The sequence below is a fragment of the Pongo abelii genome, chromosome 15, assembly GCF_028885655.2.
Source record: "Pongo abelii isolate AG06213 chromosome 15, NHGRI_mPonAbe1-v2.0_pri, whole genome shotgun sequence".
NCBI classification, from domain to species: domain Eukaryota; kingdom Metazoa; phylum Chordata; class Mammalia; order Primates; family Hominidae; genus Pongo; species Pongo abelii.
The window spans coordinates 64,200,753-64,227,197 of NC_072000.2; the positions used below are offsets into that span (position 1 = coordinate 64,200,753).

General features: G+C 35.9%; 1 protein-coding gene across 1 annotated transcript; it reads left to right on the top strand.

Moving 5' to 3' along the window:
* The first annotated feature begins 1,216 nt into the window (after positions 1-1,216).
* Positions 1,217-24,321, top strand: LOC112128742 (pecanex-like protein 4). The gene is made up of 10 exons (XM_024231427.3): positions 1,217-1,826; positions 2,300-2,479; positions 2,572-3,059; positions 3,319-3,419; positions 3,541-3,660; positions 5,929-6,292; positions 8,784-8,887; positions 11,814-12,847; positions 13,233-13,419; positions 23,481-24,321. Coding segments are annotated over exons 1-10 (2,832 nt in total). The 5' UTR covers positions 1,217-1,824; the 3' UTR covers positions 23,733-24,321.
* The last annotated feature ends 2,124 nt before the right edge of the window (positions 24,322-26,445 follow it).

Here is a 26,445-nt window from a genome sequence, read left to right on the forward strand (position 1 = left end):
TTTAAATTATCAGAAGTATGAGAATTTAAATGTTTTTCCATATTAAAGAATTAACCACAATAATGATCCATTTGGAACTAAGTCCTATATACAGGAGAATAATCACAATGTTTGATTACTTCAATTATGTTATCCTTGTATATGAATACTTTACTTTGCCATTGCTTATTGTTAAAGGACCAAAAGAGATTTAGGGGTAGAATCTAGTTTTGATAAAAGGTTTCATGAGCATACATTATTTTTACACAAATTATCCTATCCTTGATAGAGGAGTGTTGTCTTGGGGGAAAAAAAATGTACCAATCTACATGTTTTCCTTGATTTTCCTGCGGCTTACTATTTATGTGTGGTTTGATTTTCTTGATTTTTTGTTACTTGAATGGTTTCTACTCAGAATGAAATGAATTTTATTTTAACAAAGTATTGTCCTCTAATTTAGCATCACATTGTTAATCTTGTGCTCATTAATTCTCTGCTTATAAAAATTTGGTCCAGGCGTGGTGGCTCACGCCTATAATCCCAGCACTTTGGGAGGCCGAGGTGGGCAGATCACGAGGTCAAGACATCGAGACCATCCTGGCCAACATGGTGAAACCCCGTCTCTACTAAAAATACAAAAATTAGCTGGGCGTGGTGGTGTGTGCCTGTAGTCCCAGCTACTGGGGGGCTGAGGCAGGAGAATCGCTTGAACCCGGGAGGCAGAGGTTGCAGTGAGCCAAGATTGAACCACTGCACTCCATCCTGGGGACAGAGTGAGACTCTGTCTCAAAAAAAAAAAAAAAAAAAAAATATTTGAAGGGCATACATTATGAGGCAGAGCACATTAGTTGGCATACTCCTGACATCTATGTGAGCAAACATACAATGGCGTTACTATATTATATCCATAATTGCTGTACATTTGCTTTGGGGCTGTCAACATATACGTAAGTGGATAATTATTTCAGAAATTGTCTTATTATTATTGCTACTACTACTATTTTGAAATGGATTTTCGCTCTTGTTGCCCAGGCTGGAGTGCAATCGCACAATCTCGGTTCACTGGAACCTCCGCCTCCCAGGTTCAAGCGATTCTCCTGCCTCAGCCTCCCAAGTAGCTGGGATTACAGGCGCCCACCACCACACCCAGCTAATTTTTATATTTTTAGTAGAGATGTGGTTTCACCACATTGGCCAGGCTGGTCTCGAACTCCTGACCTCAGGTGATCTGCCCGCCTCGGCCTCCCAAAGTGCTGGGATTACAGGCGTGAGCCACTGCGCCTGGCCCCAGAAATTGTCTTTCTCCTCAACTTGGATTTCCAGTAGTTCGGGTATTCAAGTACAATTATGCTATAAGTTTTGGGATTTAGTTGTCTCTTTTGAATGTTATCTTTGGAACCCCAGAAGTACTCTGACCTTATTGGTCTCTGGACACAGTGTTTATTAGCATTATTTTCAAAAAAATTTGTAATATATTGATAATGTTTATACTCTGTGCTTTAAGATTAAATTATCAGAAGCAGTTTGATGATGGTACATTTAACTGTTAAGTGCTGTGCCAAGTTTGAGTTTCTCCACTTAAGGTAGAAGTAGTCACTACTTTATGAGGAGATTGTAATGTGCAAGTTTGTGTTCTCAAATTCATACCACTGCTTATACAAAATGGAACAGTGTTGTAAATGCTAGTTAAGTTCTTAGGTTAAGCTGCAGAGATACATCATAACCTGAGTTGCTCATTTCTGATATTAACCATTCTAATGTTAAATTCTGGGTCCCGGGAGCGGGACGGTACAAGACAAAGAGGAAGAGAAGAGCTTTCCCTCTTTCTTAGCTGCTAACGTATGAATGTGAGTAAGGCTTTGACTTTCCAAAGTTACTTGAAATTTTAAATTATAAAATTTTAAAACTCTGAAGAATCATTGGTAGAATTTCAGCCAATGTAGTAGTTTAGACATTTAGGGGAGAAATGTTTTTGCTGTGGCCTCCGTTGTTCAGTTTTACAAATTCCTGTATTCAGTTTTCTTACTACTCAGTGATGGCTTTTAATTACTTCCTCCTCCTTTGCACACTTGAATTAACATAGTCTCTAAATGCTAAGCTTGCACACAATTGTGTAGGGTAGTTGCTGTTGTAGAAGGACACTTGTCACACTTATGTATTGATCATTTGTAAGTTGGGACTAAGACTTTTCTGTGGTGTGTGTGTGGTTTTTTTTTTTTTTTTTTGGAAGGGAGTGTGTTGTTATTCTGTGTTGCTTTGCTTTTTCTTAAAAGATCCTCTTCTATATATTCTGTGTGATTTAAATGTTCTTTTTTTATAGGTTTATGGTAAATATGCCAGCTCTAGAACAAATGAATCAGATTTTACACATCTTGTTTGTATTTTTACCCTTTCTGTGGGCACTTGGGACTCTGCCCCCACCCGATGCACTTTTCTTATGGGCAATGGAGCAGGTTTTAGAGTTCGGCCTTGGAGGCTCATCTATGTCAACCCACTTACGGTATTTATTTTTAAATATTGATGTTGTATGTAACATTGTTAAAGAACATTTTTCTTTTCAAGTAAATCTTTTTTTCTTTTTTTTCTGTACAGGTTATTAGTAATGTTCATCATGTCTGCTGGAACAGCTATAACATCATATTTCATTCCAAGCACTGTTGGTGTGATTCTTTTCATGACTGGATTTGGTTTCTTGCTGAGTCTGAACTTAAGTGATATGGGTCACAAAATTGGAGCCAAATCTAAGGATTTACCCAGTGGTCCAGAAAAACATTTTTCATGGAAGGAATGCCTTTTCTACATCATTATATTAGTCTTGGCTCTTTTAGAAACTAGTTTGCTTCATCACTTTGCTGGCTTCTCACAGATTTCTAAAAGCAGTTCCCAGGCTATTGTGGGCTATGGTTTGATGATATTACTTATAATACTGTGGATACTTAGAGAAATTCAAAGTGTATATATCATTGGAATTTTCCGAAATCCCTTTTATCCGAAGGATGTGCAAACTGTGACTGTATTCTTTGAGAAGCAAACTAGGCTCATGAAGATTGGTATTGTCAGGCGGATTTTGCTAACTTTAGGTAGGAAGATAAAGTCTATTAACCTTGTGTTACAAATCATATCCTGGAAGTATTCAAAAATATTACTGAATTCCCATATTTGTGTGGTATTATACCACATACAAGTGTTTTTTCTTTTATGTTTTGGTTTTTTGTTTATTGGCTTTTTTAGTTCATTGCTTAAATGTGCTCATAAAAAATGTATATTTGCCAGAATAAAATATGGTAGAAAGGAGCTATTTTGCCTTAATTAAATTTCTCTCTTTTTGTTTTGTTTTAGTATCACCTTTTGCCATGATAGCATTTCTTTCATTGGACAGTTCCTTACAAGGGCTCCACTCAGTGTCTGTCTGTATTGGATTCACAAGAGCCTTTAGAATGGTAATCCTAATATGTGTTTAATAGTATTTTCCTATTGCTAAGTTTTATTGTAATTTTGTTTAATAGTTTGCTTAGATTATCTAATTCTACCTGATAAAAATGGATAATTTGTATACTGCAGGTATGGCAGAATACAGAAAATGCTTTATTGGAGACAGTCATTGTATCAACAGTACACTTGATCTCCAGTACAGACATATGGTGGAACAGAAGCCTGGATACAGGAATCAGACTCTTACTGGTAAATGTGTCTTTTAACAGCTTTACTGAAATATATTTTACATACTATAATATTTATCCATTTAGTGGTATATATTCAGTTTTGTAGTCATCACCACAATCTAATTTTAGAACATTTTCAACATCCCAAAAAGAAACCTCAACTGTTATTTCCCATTCCCCCTCTCCATCTCACCTACTACCCACTGTAGTCCCAGCAGCTACTAATCTACTGTCTTTATGGATTTGCATATTTTAGATATTTCACATGAATGGAATTCTGCAGCATGTGATCTTTTGCATCTGGCTTCTTTCACTTTTATGTTTTCAAGGTTCATTCATATTATAGCATGTATCAGTACAGTCATGCACTGCATAAGGACGTTTCAGTCAATGACAGACCACATATACAACGGTGATTTCATAAGATTATAATGGAGATGAAAAATTCCTATCAGCTAGTGGTATAGCCCTTGTAGGGTAGCTCATTACTCACATGTTTGTGGTGATGTTGGTGTAAACAAACCTACTGGGCTGCCAGTCATACAAAAGTGTAGCATATACAATTGTGTACAGTATGCAATACTTGACAATAAGCAACTACTGGTTTATGTATTTACTGTGCTTTTTATTATTTTAGAGTATATTCCTACATATTAAAAAAAAAAGTTGACTGTAAAACAGCCTCAGGCAGGTCCTTCAGGAGGTATTCCAGAAGAAGGCATTGTTATCATAGGAGATGACAGCTCCATGTATGTTATTACCCCTGAAGACTTTCCAGTGGAACAAGATGTGAAGGTGGAAGACAGTAATATTAATGATCTGACCCTCTGTAGGCCTAGACTGATATGTGTTTTTGTATCTTCATTTTTGACAAAAAAGTTTTAAAAGTTAAAAATTTTTAAATAGAAAAAAACTTATAGAACAGGGATATAAAGAAAAAATGTTGAGCAGCTGTACAATGTGTTTTAAGCTAAGTGTCATTACAAAAGAGTCAAAAAGTAAAAAAGAAAATTTATAAAATAAAAAAGTTATAGTAAGCTGAAGTTAATTTATTGTTGAAGAATGAAAAATATTTTAAAAATAAATTTAGAGTAACCTAAGAGTACAGTGTTTTAAAAATCTACAGTAGTGTATAGTAATGTCCTAGGACTTCACATTCATTCACCACTCACTCACTAACTTGGAGCAACTTCTAGTGCTGCAAGCCCCATTCATAGTAAGTGCTCTATTCAGGTATACCATTTTTTATCTTTTATAATGTATTTTTACTGTACAATTTCAATGTTTAGATACACAAATACTTAACATTGTGTTACAGTTGCCTACGATATCGAGTACTGTAACATTCAGTACAGGTTTGTAGCCTATGAGCAATAGGTTATACCATATAGCCTAGGTATGTAGTAGGCTATACCAGCTAGGTTTGTGTATGTACGGTCTGTAATATTCACTCAATGATGAGTCTCGTTATTTGTGAACATATGTTTTCATTTATCTTGGGTATACGTACCTAGGACTGGAATTTCTGGTTGTATGTAGGAACTCCATGTTTAATACTTCAAGATACTGCAGAACACATTTCTTAGAACATATCCTTCTCTGGCCAGACACAGTGGATCACACCTTTAATCCCAGCACTTTGGGAGGCTGAGGCGGGCGGAGGGGTGTGTTTATCTAGTTTTCTTTCCTTGTGATATCATTGCCTGGTCCCCTAAAATGAGTTAGAAAGTGTTCCATACTCTTCTGTTTTCTGGTAGAAGTTGGTGAAAGATAGGTATTGATTATTCATAAATGTTCTGTAGTATTCAATATGTATCTGAAATGTTTTGTGGTATGTAATATTTTGTAGTATTGAAGCCATCTGAGCCTCAGCTTCTCTCTGTGGGTAGTTTTTAAATTATTCAATCTCTTTTTGTAGGTTATTCAGATTTTTTATTTATTCTTGAGCCAGTTTCAGTAATTTGTGTCTTTCTAGGAACTTGTCAATTTCTGCATTATCTAATTCGTGGCCTACAGTGGTTCAACCTGAAAGCATAGTTAGTACACTGTCAGCTCTCTTTAGTGTTACTGTTTTGTTTTTTTTTTAAGAAAGTCCAAACTTTAAAATGTAGTCTTGTTTATTAATTATGAGGTTGGAGAAAATTAACAAAAAATCAAAGAATAAGATTTATTTCTTCAAAAATACTGGGGCAATAATAAAATTACTGTATAGTCTTTCTTATATGATCTTGAAAATTCATGAAAAATCTTCTAAGGATAAATAAAAATAATTTTTACATTTCTGCAGGTTGGTATCATACGTGATCGTTTGATTCAGTTCGTCTCTAAATTGCAGTTTGCCGTGACTGTGCTTTTGACATCATGGACAGAGAAAAAACAACGTCGAAAAACAACTGCCACTTTATGTATACTCAACATTGTCTTTTCTCCATTCGTGTTGGTCATCATAGTTTTTTCTACACTACTCTCTTCTCCCTTACTCCCTCTTTTCACCCTTCCTGTGTTCTTGGTGGGGTTTCCCCGACCTATTCAGAGTTGGCCAGGAGCAGCGGGCACCACAGCCTGTGTGTGTGCAGATACAGTGTACTACTACCAAATGGTGCCCAGGTTGACTGCTGTACTGCAGACTGCAATGGCAGCTGGAAGTTTAGGTAAGTAAATGGGTTGTGCTCAAGAACTTCTCACTAATGTATTTAAAGTACAAAAAAATAACAAACAGGAAAACAATCTTTTTATCCAACCATAAGATAGCATAACAACCATAACAATTTGATGTGTAGGCAGAAAGACTAAATATGAAATTAGAAGTTTATCTCCTGCTCCTTGTTTTCATCTAAATTAAGTTACAAAATAAAAATACTCAGAGAAATTTTTATTAAGGTGATTTGATAATTTTTTAACTACGTTTTCTTGAATAAATTCAGATTACAATGCACCATTGAAACATGGAAACACCTTTCCCCGAAGATTTTCGTGAATTTATAATGAATTCATGTCAAGTAAATGCAGTAGCATACATTCATAAAGTTTAGTGAAAACTAGCTTTACATAATATCAGCTTGAGGAGCAGACGGAGTTTTGTTCATACTTTATGAGTTATAGAGACTTAAGCAGTCTGGACAAGATAGCATAAAAACTTTGGTCAGTGATCAGTAGGTAAGGTAGCCTCCCAAAATGAAATGCTATGCAGTTATTAGCAAGATAATAGGTTTTTGATGACAGTAAACTAATGTTATGAGTTTTAATGCTTTTGTCAAACACTAACTGTAAATTTTAACTGTATTGTGCTTCTCAAGGTTGGTTTTAGATAAGGTATAAGTTGATGACACTAGTGTGTCATCTCCTGCCATGTGCTTTAACCCCTGAAACTTGTTTTTAAAATGACAGATAACTTTCTGACAAACTCATTCTAGGCAGAGTAACAATTTAAGATTAGAATTTTAATAAAATGCTTACTTCAGGTTGAACTTTTCTAATTATTATGTGAGATGATTTATGAGAAAAAATATTTTATCTTTGTACTACAGATGTTTTATGAATAATCATTTGTCTTATAGAAAATAGTCTATACTTACAATACTTTTATCCAGTGGTAATTAATTTTCATTATGTAATGCTGTTTTATTTTTTAAAACACCTGTGGGGTTAAACTCCCATCAGAAATAGTAATTAGATAAAAATTAGACTTTATTATCAAACCAATTATACTCAACCAAGAAGTGTGTTAAAAAGTATTTTCTGGTGGGGAAAAAAGCAATGAGATAATATTTCACATACATCAGAGTGGCAAAAATGTAAACAATTTGACACTACCAAGTACTGGCTAGGGCATGGGGAACAAGAACTTTCAGACCTTTCTGGAAGGAAATGTAAATTTGTACAACCACTTTGAAGAGTTAAATGGTAGTCTGTAATAAAGATGTATATATCCCATGGCTCAGGGATTCCAATTTTAGATTCCGTGATTTAGTGATTCCAGTTCTAGAGGAATTCTAGTACATGTGTTTTGGGGGTCCTCAAGACTATCCCAGGTTTGATGGTTCACTAGGAGGACTCACAGCTAAGATTTATTACACCAAAAGGATGCAGAGAAAAATCAGCAAAGGGAAAAATCATAAGGAGTAAAAGAGACCAGGTGCAAGTCTCCAGGAGTTGCACAGAGTTGCACAAAATGTACTTAATTCCCTGGCAACAAGTTGTGATGTGTGATATGTTGACTGCCAGAGAAGCTCATTTGAGACTCAATGCCCAGGGCTTTTACTGCAGGCTGGTCATGCAGGCGCTGTCTGCCTAGCATATACCAATACTCCAGAATCCCAAAAGGAGAGCAGGTGTTCAGTGTATACTATATTGTTTGTACAGTTAGACACAATACGAGAGTCTTATCAGGTAGGGGGTACCCAGATGCCAGACAAGGACCAACCATATAAGCAGACCTTTTGAAGAATAGTAGTCGGTTCTGGTATGTTAACACTGTTCTGAACCACATGTTGTACAAGCCGACTGGCCCAAAGGTAATTTCTGCAACATTATTTACAATAGTGAAAAGTTGGAAACATCTGAAAAGTTTATCAGTAAGGAAATGAATACTCAAATTCAGTTAAATTGATACAATGTATTTTCGACAGCAGTTATAATAAATTTTAGCTGTTTGCCATAGATGCAGGCAAATCTCATTAATAAAAGTATTTAGAGAAAAACTAAATTTAAAAAGTATTTGTACAGTGTATAGCATTTTATGTACATTTTTAAACCACAAAACACTTTTATATGTTTATATGCATGCATAAAAATGTCAAAAATATTTTAAGTCATGACTGTCAAGCTGACTTTTATAAACTCAATACTTTTCCTAATATAATTAACATGTATTTAAGATTGTATACAACAACTTCTAATTTGTTTTTCTGGAAAATCCTTGAATTTTTATGTAGTATCACCTGTAGATTATCTGTTCCAGCTGCTCTTGTAAAGAGTTAATTTAATGCCTCCTGATACGCAGTGAATAGTTATTTCTGTTCTTGACCTAGTGAGAGGGTAGGAGTCGTGAATCAGTTCTAGATGTCTTTTCAGTTTTGAAGATTCACATGGCAAAATAAAAGAAGCTTGAATAGATTTTCTGTTTTTTCTAATTTGTTGTAGGTCTCCTCCTACCTGGATCTCATTACTTGGGGCGTTTTCAGGATCGTTTAATATGGATAATGATTCTGGAATGTGGCTATACTTACTGCTGTATTAACATTAAGGTCAGTGTGCATTTAAAACATCTCTAGTATTTTTATAGTTCATGTGTAAAATTTTACCTGTTATGGTCACATCAAACACTCAATTTGAAAGAAGAATATCTTTTCAATTACCTGTGAAAACACCTAGGGATTTTTAAAGTACATTTCAATAAGCACATGTTGATAGGTGGACTAATGTTAATTGTATAATAGAGCATGGTAGCAAAATATACCTGCTTCCTTTTCTTCCAGTCCTATTCTTGTTATCTCTGTCTAGTTGAGCATCTCAAAAGTGTGAATCAGTAATGTTTTTTAACTCCTATATCATTTAAGCATTCTCAACTTAATAAAAACTATCTTCTAATCCTACTGCCCCTACCTGCTATACCCTATTTGTCTCCTTCCTTGAAGAGCAAAATGGCCTTATTAGAGCTGCTTATAATTGTATCTCCAATTTAATTTCTTCCATTCTATCTTCAACTTACTCTAGGTTTTTGACCTTACTATTCCACCCAACCTGCTCTTGTCAAGGTCTCTAGTGACTGGCACGTTGCTAAGTCCAGTGATCAACTCTCAGAACCAGTCTTATTCGAACCATCAGCAGCATTTTACACAGGTGTTCTCTTCTTTTCACTTGTTTCATGGGTTACTTCTCTACTTTGTGGTTCCTTCTCTTTTCTTTGACCTTTTAACACGAGGGTGTCCCAGAGCCTAGTAGTCCTTGCTGACAACTCTGTCCTGGTTGTTCAGGCCAAAAATACTAGTCATGTTTGACTCCTTTTTTACTTGTATACTCCCACGCCCAGTCCCACAAGAAATCCTATGGGCTCCACCTATAAACCATATTCTGTATCCCATCTCTTTTTACCACCTTGATCCCAGCTACCTTGATCCCTTACCTGGATAATTGAAATAGCCTCCTAATTGGTCATCCTGCTTCCACCTATGTGCCTCTACAGTATACTGTCAGCCAGAATGATCTTTAAAATCTAAGTCAAACCATCTCACTTCTGTACTCAAAACCCTGCAGTGGATCTCTTCTTTCATTTAGAGTAAAAGCCAGGCTCTAAATGGTCAGGCTTCCTATTCCCTCTTTGGCCTTTATTGCTTTAACCCTCTCACTCCGTTCCAGCCTACTGGCTATTCCCTCTGGCTGAAACACTCTACTTTCATATAATCATCTAACTCCCTCCCTCACCACTTTCAGGTCTTTGCTCAAATGTCACCTCCTCAGTGAGATTTCCTACGGCCATCATATTTAAAATTATACTCCCACTCTTATCCCAGCACTCCCAAGCCCCCTTGCCTTGCTTTACTTTTTCATTATTTTTATAGTACTTATACCTTCTCACAAACTATGTAATTTACTGATTAGTTTTACTGGTGATTACCCATGTCCCTCACTTTATAAGTAGTATCACAAGCACAGGGATCTCTTGTTTTTATTCAGGAATACATCCTAAGCCCCTGAAACAGTGCCTGGCACAGAATAGGCCTTTAACAAATGTTTTGTTTTGTTTTGTTTTGTATAATGAATAGTAAGTGAATTTTTTGTACTAGCACAGATTGGATAAAATCGCTAGTGACTAAAAAGCTGTCTCTTTAGTCCAGTGGTTCTCAAAATGCAGTGCCCAGACTAGTATTAGTAATATTTCCTGAGAACTTGTTAGGAGTGAAAATTCTTGAGCCCTACCCTGAACCTACCAAGTTAGAAACTCTAGGGGTGGGCTCAGCAATCTTTATTTCAAAGAGCGCTCCGAGTGATGCTGACTCACCTACAGATTGAGAACCTCTGCTCTAGTCTAACCCATACCGGAAGACAAAAAATATTGAGGATATTTTGATTACTTAATTTTATTCTATTTAAAAATGATATGGTTTAATAATACCTAATAATGTTGATTGATCCTTTGTGGTCTGTGACATATGTGGTTTAAAAATATACTTTTTGGTGGTACTCTTTTTTTCTGTCTGTCTTTTTTTGACACAAGCTGGGTTAGGCCATGCCGTCTATTAACAATTATATTAATACTTTAAAATTTACAAAACATGCAACCTTCACAACCATATACACTAGGATTATTTTCCTTTGAAACAGAGGAAAAAGAAATCTCAGAGAGGGTAGGTTAACTGCTCAAGTTGTGTGCCAGCACCTGGTGGAGCTGTGACTTAAAAACAAGTTCTGAAGGCACTGACAGCTTTGTAAAAATATATAAATAAGCAATATTTAAATATTTAAATAAGCAGTAGCAATTATAATAGTAAATAGTGACCTGATACATCCTTGTCAAGTGATTCCTTCTAAGGAGGTAATCAAAAGGTGTTTAAAATTTATGTAAGGCTATATTGATAATATTCATTCACTCAGCATATATTTGTTGCATACCCACTGTGTACCAGATACTGGTTTAGGCACTACTGACATAGCAGTAACCAAAGTAATCAAAGAAGTAAATCTGCATTCTGATGTTATAAATCTGGAACAGGAGAATAATAAATTCTGGCATATCCATACATTGAATAATGCTATTAGTCTCATAAAGTGGGATGGAAAGCATATAATACTACTGTATATACTGTATAATTCTAATTTTGCTTTTTTTCTCCTCCAGGATTATAATTTAAAAGTTTTTACTGTGTGGCTCACTCTTAACTATGATTATAGTCTTTTAAAATTATATTCATACCTAATAAATTTGCCCAATTTCTAGTAGAATTTCTGTAATATTTTCAAAAATAATAGTAGCGTTATTTTTAATCTCTATCCAGAATCAAATGTGTTAAGTGCCATTAACTTTAAGTCAGGATGTTGCTCTTGAGTTAAAGAAATTGTTTTTGTTATTTTCCATATTTTTGTGATGAGAATCTGTGGGCATTTACAAGACTAGTTGCTGTATATCATGTAATAAATGATTATAAACTCAAGTACTTTTTATTTCTTCTTTAGGGGTTAGAATTGCAGGAAACATCCTGTCATACTGCAGAAGCTCGCAGAGTTGATGAAGTTTTTGAAGATGCTTTTGAGCAAGAATACACAAGAGTATGTTCCCTTAATGAACACTTTGGAAATGTCTTGACACCCTGTACTGTTTTGCCTGTGAAATTATATTCTGATGCCAGGAGTGTTCTATCAGGCATAATTGATTCTCATGAAAACTTAAAAGAATTTAAAGGTGACCTGATTAAAGTACTTGTGTGGATACTTGTTCAATACTGCTCCAAAAGGCCTGGCATAAAAGAGAATGTTCACAACACTGAAAATAAAGGGAAAGCACCTCTAATCTTGCCTGCTTTGAACACTTCGCCACCTCCCAAATCCCCAGAAGACATACATAGTTTAAATTCAGAAACTTCTAATGACTGGTCTGATGATAATATTTTTGATGACGAGCCAACTATCAAAAAAGTAATAGAAGAAAAACATCAGTTGAAAGATTTGCCAGGTACAAATTTGTTTATTCCAGGATCAGTAGAATCACAGAGGGTTGGTGATCATTCTACAGGCACTGTTCCTGAAACCGATCTTTACAAAGCAGTTCTATTAGGATACCCTGCTGTTGACAGAGGAAAACAAGAGGACATGCCATGTATTCCTCTCATGGAGTTCAGTTGTTCACATTCTCACTTAGTTTGCTTACCCGCAGAGTGGAGGACTAGCTGTATACTCAGTTCCAAAATGAAGGAGATGAGCTCGTTATTTCCAGAAGACTGGTACCAATTTGTTTTAAGGCAGTTGGAATGTTTTCATTCGGAAGAGAAGGCCTCAAATGTCCCGGAAGAAATTGCCAAGGACAAAGTTTTAAAAGACTTTTATGTTCATACAGTAATGACTTGTTATTTTAGTTTATTTGGAATAGACAATATGGCTCCTAGTCCTGGTCATATATTGAGAGTTTACAGTGGTGTTTTGCCTTGGTCTGTTGCTTTGGACTGGCTCACAGAAAAGCCAGAACTGTTTCAACTAGCACTGAAAGCATTCAGGTAATCCATTTTGATCATATGTAACTTATAACATTGGTGGAAAAATACTGATTTTTCTAAATCACGTACAAGAAGACAGTTATTCGTTTCTAGTTTTTTAAAATTTACTTTCTTCAAAATGAAAAAAATGTTTCATGTGTGGTGTGATTATATCAAGGGTACACTTTAATTTGTGCTTCCTTTGGTATTGTTTATATGGAAAACCTATTTTTTTAATGGCTTTCTGATTTCTTCACCTTAACTGCATCATTTCTTCCTCCACTTTTTATCTGAAATAGATATGATTTCAGTTCAATGTCTTAAAATATTGATTTAACAAAGTCTATTTGATCTTTAAAGTTGACAGCAAATATTCTAAAATTCTTCGGTTCTCCATTTTTTTTAGGTATACTCTGAAACTAATGATTGATAAAGCAAGTTTAGGTCCAATAGAAGACTTTAGAGAACTGATTAAGTGCCTTGAAGAATATGAACGTGACTGGTACATTGGTTTGGTATCTGATGAAAAGTGGAAGGAAGCAATTTTACAAGAAAAGCCATACTTGTTTTCTCTGGGGTATGATTCTAATATGGTAAGGTTAAAAAATTTTTCAACTTATATATACTAACCTTAAAGAATGGATATCAGTTATAAAGTATTTGAACTAAGTGATAAATGATATAACATTATAGCTGTGATATATTAATTATAGTTTTAAGGCATTTGTAATCATGACTTTTATGGCTAAGCTAGATGAACTCTAGAATAGCTGATTTCTCTACTTTTGCCAGCTGAAGAGGAGCCAATTAAAAATGTTGTGTAGCCATAGTGCAATGCCTGACCTATAAGAGCTAAGTATGTGTAGTATGCTATAACATATTTGATTAAATGGATTGTATTCCTGTGTTCAAGTGTATGAATCATCACTTGGATTTGACTCCTAGAAAAATTTATTTGTAAGTGGCAAAGTATTTTGCTGACATTTATACTCTATTGAAGCAAACCTAACCTGTGAAAATCCAGAGACTTAAAATAGGGGATGACTCTTTAAGATTTAGTACTTGTTCTTATTGCATTTAAAATGTCATCAAGTGTACACAATATGAAAGATTCAATGTTATGAGCTTATCATGGTTTTGTCTGTCTGGTGTTATGGTTTGAGGAGCTCTGCAAATGCACTCCCCAGTGAAACTGATGAAAATTATTATTTTTTAAATAACCATTTAAAGTCTTAGAAAGTCTCCTAAGGGCATACAGCAAATGAACACACATTTATTCAAAGAAATCTGCTAAAACCCAGTGAGAATAGCAAGAGACTGCAGTATTTGAACCAAGACCTACCCCACCTGAACCTCAGCAAGATGGAATCTCCCCTCAGACTGGTACAACCCAGAACGTAGGCTCTCTTCTCTGTTAGCTCCCAGTTGGAGGACTGTTTTCCTAGGAAGGGCAGGAGTTCAACATTTTTAATCCTGTCCCAGCTACCTATTGCTGAGGCTGGATTCCAGGCATGTGATGTCCAAGTAAAGATTCCCTTCTGGCCAACTGCACTTACGGGATGGAGGCTTTATCTTGGCTGTGGTGCCACTGAAAATACTGGGGCCTTGATCACTCTTGCCCACTCATAATGTGGAGGTCCTATGCTGGGAGAGGCAAGCTGGAGAGACCTGAGGCTACTCCTTCCCTCCACCAAGTGCTTATCTCCTAAAGCAGAAGTGTCGCTCAAGAGAGAAGCATGCCATCGCCCAGAACTCTGGCTCAGAGATTTTGCCCAGTGGGTGAAGCAAATTATTATTAACAACAACAAAAGCTCTGAATCTCTTCTTCCCAGAGGAACTGATTTATCTGCAACAGAGTATAGACACATTAAAGCCCAAAATGTTCTTGAAAACAGTGGAGGACTTGCTGTTTTATGATAGTGTCAAAAAAAGAAAACAACATAAATGGTGGAGGTTGTGGTGCAGACTAATGTTTAGGAGACTGGTAGGTTCATTAAGCTAAACTGTAAACTGGCTAGATTTTTTTCAGGGGAAGAAAGAGCAAAGAGCCTTCCTGGGATCAGAACAAATCTCAAACACATCAAAAGCTATTCCTTTCAAGGAGTTCACGTTTAATTGGATCAGTCTGTGGAGCAATTTATGCCCCAGGTCTTTGTTGAAAACATAGAGTAACCAGCTGGCAATCGGTGGAGCTTAATAGCTGGGTATGAACACTTAACAGACAAGATAGCCCTGCCAAAACCATCCCAAGGTAACTACACAAGTTAACTACACTGCATTCGCAGTTTGGCTGTACTCTATGAGAGGCCATATCTGAGACTTCAAACAGGGCAGGGGATGGTAGGGAGCAGACAGGGATTGACTTCACTACAGTAAGCCAGCCAATCACTAAACAAACAAGTACATAATAATAACAAGCCCTGGAGTTAGGATTGAAGAGGACCAGCACCCAGAATTTCTACAGTGTTATCTGGAATATCCAATTTTCAACAAAAAGTTGAGATATGCAAAGAAATGGGAAAGTCTAACCCATGTATCGAGGGAAAAAAGCAGACAACCAGGCTTGCCTGTAAGAGGGAACAGATGTCAGATTTAATAAAGATTTCATAGTAGTCATTATAAATATGTTCAGAGAACCAAAGGAAATAATGGTTGAAGAAATAAAGGACAGTATGGTGACAATTTCACATCAAATAGAGAATGTATGTAGAGATAGAAATTATAAAAAAGAACCAAATGAAAAATTCCACTAGAGGGGCTCAACAGTAGATTTGAACTGGCGGAAGAAAGAATTAGTGAACTTGAAGATTCTAGATCAATAGAGATTATGCAATCCAAAGAAGAGAAAAGAATGAATAAAAAGGAAGAGAGCTTCAGAGAAACGTGGGACACCATTAACTGCTCCAACATATACTTAGTATCAGAAGGAGAGGAGAGAGAGGGAAGGGAGAAAAAAAATTATTTGATGAAATGATGGCTGAAACTTCTTAAATTTATTGTAAAGCATTAATCCACACATCCAGGAACTTCAGTGAACTTTAGAATAAATGCAAAGAGATCTGCAGGCAAATACATCATAGTAAAAATGTGGAAATCCAAAGACCAGGAGAAAACCTTGAAAGCACCAAGTAAAAACTACTTGTACATTTTAAGGAAAGTCATATAAAATTCTGATTTGTCATCAGAAGCAATGGAGGCCAGACGCATGGAATGACATATTCAAAGTGCCCCCTAAAAAAAACCCAAAACAGAAAGGTTAACCAAGGACCCTATATCTAGCAAAGTGATCTTTCAAAAATGAAAGCAAAATAAAGAAATTCCCAGATAAACAAAAACAGAATTTGTTGCTACCAGACCCACCTTACAAGAAATACTAGAGTTCTTCAGGCTGAAAGTAAGTGACCATAGACAATAATTCAAATTCACACACAAAAACAAAGAGCACCAATAAAGGTAACTGTGTAATTATAAAAAACAGTAAAACGGCATATTTCTTCTCTTAACTATTTGAAAAGCAGTTCTATAAAACAATATGTATTCATGTATTGTTGGGCCTGTAACATATAGGAATGTAATTTGCTAATAATTGCACAAAGGAAGCCAGTAGGGGCAAAGCTGTACTGGATAAAGGAAATGAATCCAGATAATTCATTTCTGGATTCTTGAATCTACAGGAAGAAAGAGAAATAGCATTTTTTTTAAGGTTAACATAAGGCTGGGCGCAGTGGTTCACGCCTGTAATCCCAGCACTTTGGAAGGCCGCGGCAGGCGGATCACCTGAAGTCAGGAGTTTGAGACCAGCCTGGCCAACATGGTGAAACCCTGTCTCTACTAAAACTACAAAAAAAATTAGCTGGGTGTGGTGGTGGGTGCCTGTAATCCCAGCTACTCAGGCGCCTGTAATCCCAGCTACTTGGGAGGCTGAGGCAGGAGAATCGCTTGAACCTAGAAGGTGGAGGTTGCAGTGAGCCGAGATTGCACCACTGTACTCCAGCCTGGGCAACAAGAGCAAGACTCCATCTCAAAAAAAAAAAAGAAGGGTAACATAACAAGGCTGGGCATGGTAACTTATGACTATAATCCCAGCACTTTGGGAGGCCAAGGCAGGAGGATTGCTTTGAGACCAGGAGTTTGAGACCAGCCTGGGCAACATAGCAAGAGCCCATCTCTAGCCCATCTCTACAAAAAATAAAAATTAGCCAGGTGTGGTGGCATGCATTTGTAGTCCTAGCTACCACTTGAGAGGCTGAGGTGGGAGGACCACTTGAGCCAGGTGTTCAGGTTATAGTGAGCTATGACTGCACCACTGCACTCCATCCTAGGTGATGGAGCAAGACCCTGTCTCTAAAAAATAAAAATAATTAATATAACAAACACAATAAATGTATACTTGCTTCCTTTTCTCTCAGCTTCTTTTAAAGGCATAAAATTATGTAAAGTGATAATTATAACTATGTACTGTTGGATTTGTAACGTTTATAATGTGATATGTATAACAATACCACAGAAGGGAAGAAAAGGAACTAGAACGTTTTAAGAGTAGTATTTCTGCTTCACCACAATTAGTATAAATCTGAGGCTGAATCTTGTAAGACAGAGAGTAAGCTTTAGTCAACCATTGAGGAAATAACTGAGAAAAAAAGTGAAAATAATCATTAAAGAAATTTAAATGGCATATTACAAAATAGTCACGTAATACGAGAGAAAGTCAAGAAAGAATAGAGGGATAAAAAAGATATGAGACAAAGAAAACAAAGGAAAATGACAGACAAAATTCAGCTATTTCAGTAATAAAATTAATGGGAATGGATTAAATAATCCAAATGAAAGGCAGAGATTATCAGATTGGATTTAAGAAAATGCCTGTAATCCCAGCACTTTGGGAAGCCAAGGCAGGTGAATCACTTGAGTCCAGGAGTTCAAGACCAGCCTGGGCAACATAGTAAGACCTTGTCTCTAGAAAAAAATAAACAAAATTATCCATACATGGTGGTATGTTCCTGTAGTCCCAGCTACTCTGGAGGCTGAAGTGGGAAGATTGCTTGAGCACAGGAAGTGCTATGATATATAAAATATATAATATTTTATTAATATATAGATATGTAATATATAAAATATATAAAATAAAAGACACAAACCACATGATCATCTCGGTAGATATAAAAAAACTATTTAACAAAATCCCACACCCTTTCATAGTAAAAACAAAATAAGAAAGAAGGGAACTTCTTCAACCTGAACATCTATGAAAAACTCACAGTGAACATCATAATTATTGGTGAAAGATTGGATGCTTACCACTAAGATCAAGAAGACGAGAATGTCTACCCTTACCACTTTTATTAAACATTGTACTAGAACTTCTAGCCAGGTGGTATGGACTGAATGTTTATGTACGCCCCAAATTTATATGTTGAAGCCTAAAACGATATGTATTCATGTATTGTTGGGCCTGTAACATATAGGAATGTAATTTGCTAATAATTGCACAAAGGAAGCCAGTAGGGGCAAAGCTGTACTGGATAAAGGAAATGAATCCAGATAATTCATTTCTGGATTCTTGAATCTACAGGAAGAAAGAGAAATAGCATTTTTTTTTTAAGGTTAACATAAGGCTGGGCACAGTGGTTCACACCTGTAATCCCAGCACTTTGGGAGGCTGAGGCAGGCGGATCACCTGAAGTCAGAAGTTTGAGACCAGCCTGATGGTAGTAGGAGGTGGGGCCTTTGGGAGGTAATTAGGCTTAGATGAGATCGTGAGCATGGAGCCCCATGATGGGGTTAGTGCCCTTATAGGAAGAGGAAGAGACACCCACAGCTTCCTGTCTTTCTGCTGTAGAACAGAATAAGAAGATGGCTATCCATGAGCCAGGAGGATAGCCCTCATCAGAACCCAGCCATGAAACCACCCCGATCTTGTGACTTCCCAGCCTCTAGAACTATGAGAAATAAATGTCTCTTCTTTAAGTCACCTAGTCTATGGTATTTAGTTATAGCAGCCTGAGCTAAGACACCAGAGTAATTCGGCAAGAAAAAGAAATAAAAGGCATTCAGATTAGGAAGAAGTAAAATTATCTCTATTCACAGATGACATGATCTTTTTTTTTTTTTTAAATGAAAGGATAATCACATCACTTTAATTAGTTGACATACAAATAACATGAAATTGTATATTAAAAGTCTGTACCTCTCTTTTCATTTTAAATGAAACTCCCATTTTGACAGATTCTTCATCCTCAGTTATTTTTTAAGTTAAGCACTTATTAGATATTGCAAATGTCACACTGGTAAAATCTTTAGGACTTTAAACAAAAAAAAAAGTCTACTTGTCAGCTTTCTCATTAAATGGACTCAATGTGCGATTAAGGATATTATTTTTCACTTTTGATATGAGCACAATTCAATTGGTTATAGCATTGCAATTCACGTTATTCTTTTCCTTATCGCATGCAAATGTATTCAGGATGCATTTGGTGGTGTGAAAAAGAAAAAAAAAGGATAAAATGACATATAATTGTCAGTATAATAAAATGGATCTCCTTAACCAATTAATATTTTCTTTTGTTTCACATTTCAAATATAATTTTAGTTGGCATCTTATGTCTAAGCATATATATCTCACTACTAAATCATGAATAGGTCCACAATTAAACTAACTCTAAAATCTATCATAAGTCCTTATCAAGTCGATTCCTATGTGTTCATTTTTCATGGTTGTAATTTCTTAGACTCTTATAGGCCTAGAAAATTTTCAAAGCCAATAGACAGCAACTAAATTTTGTATGAAGCTCAAGTGTAGGGATAGTTTTAAATTACTGAGTCAGCATTTATTTTCACCCAGGGATCTATTCATATGAGCTCCAAAATTCAACATGCTCATCAACCAAGTAAAGTTTGATTGTACCAGCTTTCCACACTTTTATGTTCTACCCAGTGTCAGTGCAACTGTCTGATCACATCTGTTTATGAAAAACAGAAGCACCAACATTAATGTATGCATTAGGAAAACCAGGCAATTGTTAAACCTCTACAATCCAAGCATTTCTTTTTTTTTTTATTTTATTATTATTATACTTTAGGTTTTATGGTACATGTGTGCAATGAGCAGGTAAGTTACATATGTATACACGTGCCATGCTGGTGCGCTGCACCCACTAACTCGTCATCTAGCATTAGGTATATCTCCCAGTGCTATCCGTCCCCCCTCCCCCCACCCCACAACAGTCCCCAAAGTGTGATGTTCCCCTTCCCTTTTGCAACCTACTCATCTGACAAAGAGCTAATATCCAGAATCTACAATGAACTTCAACAAATCTACAAGAAAAAAACAAACAACCCCATCAAAAAGTGGGCAAAGGACATGAACAGACACTTCTCAAAAGAAGACATTTATGCAGCCAAAAAACACATGAAAAAATGCTCACCATCACTGGCCATCAGAGAAATGCAAATCAAAACCACAATGAGATACCATCTCACACCAGTTAGAATGGCAATCATTGAAAAGTCAGGAAACAACAGGTGCTAGAGAGGATGTGGAGAAATAGGAACACTTTTACATTGTTGGTGGGACTGTAAACTAGTTCAACCCTTGTGGAAGTCAGTGTGGCGATTCCTCAGGGATCTAGAACTAGAAATTCCATTCGACCCAGCCATCCCATTACTGGGTATATACCCAAAGGACTATAAATCATGCTGCTATAAAGACACATGCACACGTATGTTTATTGCGGCATTATTCACAATAGCAAAGACTTGGAACCAACCCAAATGTCCAACAATGATAGACTGGATTAAGAAAATGTGGCACATATACACCATGGAATACTATGCAGCCATAAAAAATGATGAGTTCATGTCCTTTGTAGGGACATGGATGAAATTGGAAATCATCATTCTCAGTAAACTATCGCAAGAACAGAAAACCACACACCACATATTCTCACTCATAGGTGGGAATTGAACAATGAAGACATGATCTTAATGTATAGAATATCTAAGGAATCAACTAAAAAGCTTAGAACTGATTAACAAATTCAGGATGGTTGCAAGATATAAGATCAACATACAAAAATCTGGTGAATTTCTATACACTAGCAATGAACAAACCAAAAATGAAGTTAAGGAAATCCCACTTAAAATAGCATCAAAAAGAATAAAATACTTAGGAAAAATTGAGCAGTAGTAGTACAAAGCTTACACTCTGAAAACTACAAAACATTGTTAAAAGAGAAAATTAAATAACTAAATAAATATCCAATGTTCATAAATCAAAATAATATTGTTAAGATGTTAGTACTCTCCAAATATATCTACAGATTCAACACAGTCCTTTTCAGAATTCCAGTTGGCTTCTTTGTGGAAATTGACAAGTTGATTTTCTAAAATTTATATGGAATTTCAAGAGACCCTGAATAGCCAGAACGATCTTGAAAAAGAAAATTGGCTGACTCATACTTCCAAGTTTCAAAACTTACATGAAACAATAATCAGAACAGTATGGTACTGGCATAAGGATAGACATATGAATCAGTGGAATTGAATTGAGGATCCAGAAATAAACCCATGGGTCTTTAGCCAACTAATTTTCAACAAGGATGCCAAGACCATTCACTGGGGAAATCATCTTCCGATAGCAACATTCAAAAGAGTAATGTTGGATTACTAGTATTAGTTTCCCAGGGCTGCTGCAACAATTGTTACCACAAGCTGGGTGACTTTTTAAAAAATGGAAATGTATTCTGTCATAGTTCTAAAGGTTAGAAGGCTGAAGTCAAGGTGCCAGTAGAGCCACGCTTCCTCTAACGGCTCTAGGAAAGAATCTTTCCTGGCCTCTTCCAGCTTCTGGTGGCCCTTAACATTCCTTGGCTATGGCTGAGTAACTCCAGTCTCAGTCTCCATATTTACATGGCCTTATTCTCTATACTCTCATGTGTCAATTCTACTACTACTTTCTTTTATAAGGATGTCAGTCACTACCTTTAGGACCCATCTAAATCCAGGATGATCTCATCTCTAAATCTTTAATTACATCTGCAAAGTACCCATTCCAAATAAGGTCACATTCACAGGTAACTTCAAAGAGATGCTATTCAACCCACTGCAGACCTTACTTTATATACCATATTTTTAAAATAACTCAAAAATACATCAAAGACCTAAACATAAGAGCCATAAAACTCTTAGAAGGAAACATAAGGGTAAATCTTCATGACCTTAAACTTGGCAATAGATTCTTAGATATGACACCAAAAGCATGAGAAACAAAAGAAAAACAGATAAATATGACTTCATCAAAAGTAAAAACTTCTGTTCCTCAAAGGACACCATCAAAAAAGTAAAAAGACAACTCACAGAATGGGAAAAATATTTGCCCATATCTGATAAGGGACTGTTACTAGAATATATAAAAAAAACTCTTACAACTCTATAATAAAAAGATAAATAGATTTTAATGTGGACAAAGGATCTATGTAGACATTTCTTTAAAGAGGATGTACAAGTTGCCAATAAGTACATGAGAAGTGCTTCGTGTAATTAGTCATCAGGGAAGTGCAAATCAAAACTGCAATAAAATAATACTTCACACACACAGGTTGGCTAAAATCAAAAGGTCTGAAAATAAGTGTTAACAAGATGTGGAGAAATTGGAACCCTCTTCTGCTCTTGGGAATGTAAAATGGTACAGCCACTTTGTAAAACATTCTGGCAGTTTCTCAAATAGTTAAGCATAGAGTTAACATATGACCTAGCAGTTCTATCCCTAAGTATATATATACCTAAGAGAAATAAAAACATAAATCCACATGAAACCTTGTACATGAATGTTTATAGCAACATTAGTCTTAATTGCTATGAGGTGGAAACAAACCAACTGTACATCAATTGCTGAAAACAAATTTTAGTATATCTATATGATGGAATATTATTCTGCCATAAAAAGGAATAAGGTACTGATACATGCTACAACATAGATGAACCTTGAAAATATGCTAAGTGAAAGAAATCAGTCACAAAAGACCACATATTATATGATGCATTTCAAGTGAAATTTACAGAACAGGCAAGTCTATAAAGATAGAAAGTATGTTAGTGGTTGCTTAGGGAATGGTCAGTGAGGAGATAGAATGGTGAGAACTAAAGAGTACAAGGATGCTTCTTGAGGTCATGATGTTTTAAAACTTAACTGTGGTGATGGTTGCACGTATCTGTGACTATAATAAAAACCACTGAATTGCATATAGTAAGTAAATGTGAATTATATGGAATGTGAATTATATCTCAACAAAGCTGTTTCTTTAAAAAGAGCCTATTGTATCATTCACCACCAAATAGTATTTATGACTATGCGTCGCTGAGGCGACAGATCAGAGAAGGCAGACAAAGAGAAGTGACTAAGATTTTGCCTAATGGTGATTGAGATGGCTGCCAGGAAACTTTTCTTTTATTTAAAGAACCAAGGGAGTAGAGGTAATTCTTGATTCTGAATACAAGCAACTTGTGTACATTTTAAAACACTACTTTCTGTTTTTTGAACTTGGGAAAAGTTTGCCTAGTTACAATGCAGTTTTTCTCTAAGTTTATGAATAAAAGAGAAAGACCTAAATGTAATCTCTTTTCTTTTTCTCCTCCTCCTACCTTTTTTCCTTTAAAGGGAATTTACACTGGGAGAGTACTTAGCCTTCAAGAATTATTGATCCAAGTGGGAAAGTTAAATCCTGAAGCTGTTAGAGGTCAGTGGGCCAATCTTTCATGGGAATTACTTTATGCTACAAACGATGATGAAGAACGTTATAGTATACAAGCTCATCCACTACTTTTAAGAAATCTTACAGTACAAGCAGCAGAACCTCCCCTGGGATATCCGATTTATTCTTCACAACCTCTCCATATACATTTGTATTAGAGCTCATTTTGACTGTAATGTCATCAAATGCAATGTTTTTATTTTTTTATCCTAAAAAAGTAACTGTGATTCTTGTAACTTGAGGACTTCTCCCCACCCCCATTCAGATGCCTGAGAACAGCTAAGCTCCATAAAGTTGATTCTCTTAGCCATCTTAATGGTTCTAAAAAACAGCAAAAACGTCTTTATGTCTAAGATAAAAGAACTATTTGGCCAATATTTGTGCCCTGTGGACTTTGGTAGGCTTTGGTAAATATGAGAAAACATTTGTAGAATTATTATATAATGAATTTTGTAATGCTTTCTTAAATGTGTTGTAGGTGAATTGCCATACAAAGTTAACAGCTATGTAATTTTTACATACTTAAAAGATATACATATCAGTGTTCTAAGTAGTCATAATGGATCCTGTTGAAGGTTAACATAATGTGTATATATTTGTTTGAAATATAATTTATAGTATTTTCAAATGTGCTGATTTATTTTAACATCTAATCTGAATGTTTTTGTATCAAGTAGTTTGTTTTCATAGACTTCAATTCACAAACTTTAAAAAACTTTTAATAAAATATTTTCCTTCCTTTTCAAATATCCTTTTAATATATGTGAAAGGAGCAGGGTTCATCCCATCTATCATGTGAATATTCACAGGAAGAGCAATGTTAGGGTAATCGGCATATGACTACCAAAGCATATATCTGACTCATTATGTATTTCTTTCAACTGAATTTACTGCTTCTGAAAAATGATTTACCCAACAGGACTACCAGTTACTAGTGTCTTAAGGTATATGAACTAAAATCAGAAGGAGATGGAAGAAAATTTTTATAATACGATCTGAATTTTATTTTCATTCTCTTCTTGCTTAGGAACATTTTACAGATACATGTAAGGGGGATTAACAATGAATCCACATCAGTTGAGAGATCAGTTTCCTCTACTTCTTACTTAATTTCCAATGAAATCAGTAGGAGCCCCCTAGATTTATAATAATGTATTCTCTTTAGAAATCATTCAAATTATATGAAATGTACTAGTTAAGTTGTTATTAATATTCCATTTATTTAGTATGTGGACCAGTTCACTCTAACAATGTTAAAGGATAAACTTTTTGGACCAATTTTCAGTTAATGAATTCAAGAGATTTGTATGTTATTCTTTTTTTGGAGGTAATATAGTACAGTTACTAAGATAGGATTTTGTATTACTCTGAGTTCACATCTCAGACTTATGATTTAATTTACATGATTGAGATTTGCTAGCTGCACACCTTTATGTCTTTGTCATGTAGAAATATTTTCTCATGTCATTAAAAGTACTTTGTAATTATCAGCTTTTTTTTTTCCGAGACGGAATCTTGCTCTGTCACCCAGGCTGGGGTGCAGTGGCACAATCTCAGCTCACTGCAACCTCCGCCTCCTGGGTTCAAGCGATTCTCCTGGCTCAGCCTCCTGAGTAGCTGGGATTAAAGGCGCGCACCACCATGCTGGCTAATTTTTGTATTTTTAGTAGAGACGGGGTTTCACCATGTTGGCCAGGCTGGTCTCGAACTCCTGACCTCATGCTCCGCCCACCTTGGCTTCCCAAAGTGCTGGGATTACAGGTGTGAGCCACCGTGCCCAGCCATAATTATCACTTTTAATGACAGCATAAAATTCCATTGATAGATATTATTTATTGGACTACTATCCCCCAAATAATGTGAATTTTAAATTATTTAGAGATTTTCACTGTGATAATAATGCCAAGTTATGCCTTCCCTTAAACTTGCATCCTCCTCAAACTGCTCCCATATCTCCATTTCATTCATGGCCAAGTTTTCTCTTTCATTTACTTGTCAAACCATTCCAATCTGGATCCCATCTCCATGACTCCCCCAAATTAAAAAAAAAAAAAGTTTTTATTAAGGTCACTATTGACCTTTTTATTGTCGAACCAGCTAGTAGTAATTGACACATTTGACCATTCCTTGAATCAGCTTTTGTGTTTTCTTTTGGACTTTCCTGATATTACATTATCTTTGTTTTCTTCTTCCTAGCAACTCCTCAAACATCTTTGCTGCCTCTCCTCTTCTACCTGACCTCTAAATTTTAGAATTTCTCAACAATTGGTTCTAGGCCCCCCTTTGTATTTCTGCAATCACCATAGATAATCTCATCTACTTCAAGACTTGAAATATCATCAATAAATTGATGATGATCAAATATATGTACCTAACCCAACCTCTCTTCTTACACTGAACCTATATATATCACTTATTTGATATCTTCACTTGATATATTAAAAACTGACTGTTAGATTTTGAAGGGAAGGTGAGAGTTAAAAAAAGACTCAGAAAGAGGGCAGCTTGACAGCAAATGCAGACTTAATGTCCAGCATAAAACCTACAGAAGTGGGGGACCAGCTTAATGCCAGAGCCCACCACTGCTTACAGGCTGGGCATACTTATTGGCATGGGTGAGAGGGGTCTGGGCAGTATGGCTTGCTGCCCGGCAGGATATTGATAAGATGCTCCCATGATGAGGTGGTTCTGGCCCTTGTGGCGGGATGTCATCGTAGTATTCCTTGGAACTTTGCCCAGCAAGATATGATAGGGATATTTCTTAGGTTGGGCCTTTTTCCGCCTTGTGGTCAGGTGGTTAGGCAGGATGTTTCTCACTGCCCGAACCCCTGTGAAATGTTTTACTTTGATCAAGGTCTGCAAAATAGCGGG

Excerpts from the sequence above, each read along its gene's own strand:
- LOC112128742 (XM_024231427.3), top strand. Across the intron at positions 6,293-8,783 it reads AATGGCAGCTGGAAGTTTAG|GTCTCCTCCTACCTGGATCT; the intron begins GTAAGTAAATGG and ends AATTTGTTGTAG. Across the intron at positions 12,848-13,232 it reads CTAGCACTGAAAGCATTCAG|GTATACTCTGAAACTAATGA; the intron begins GTAATCCATTTT and ends CATTTTTTTTAG.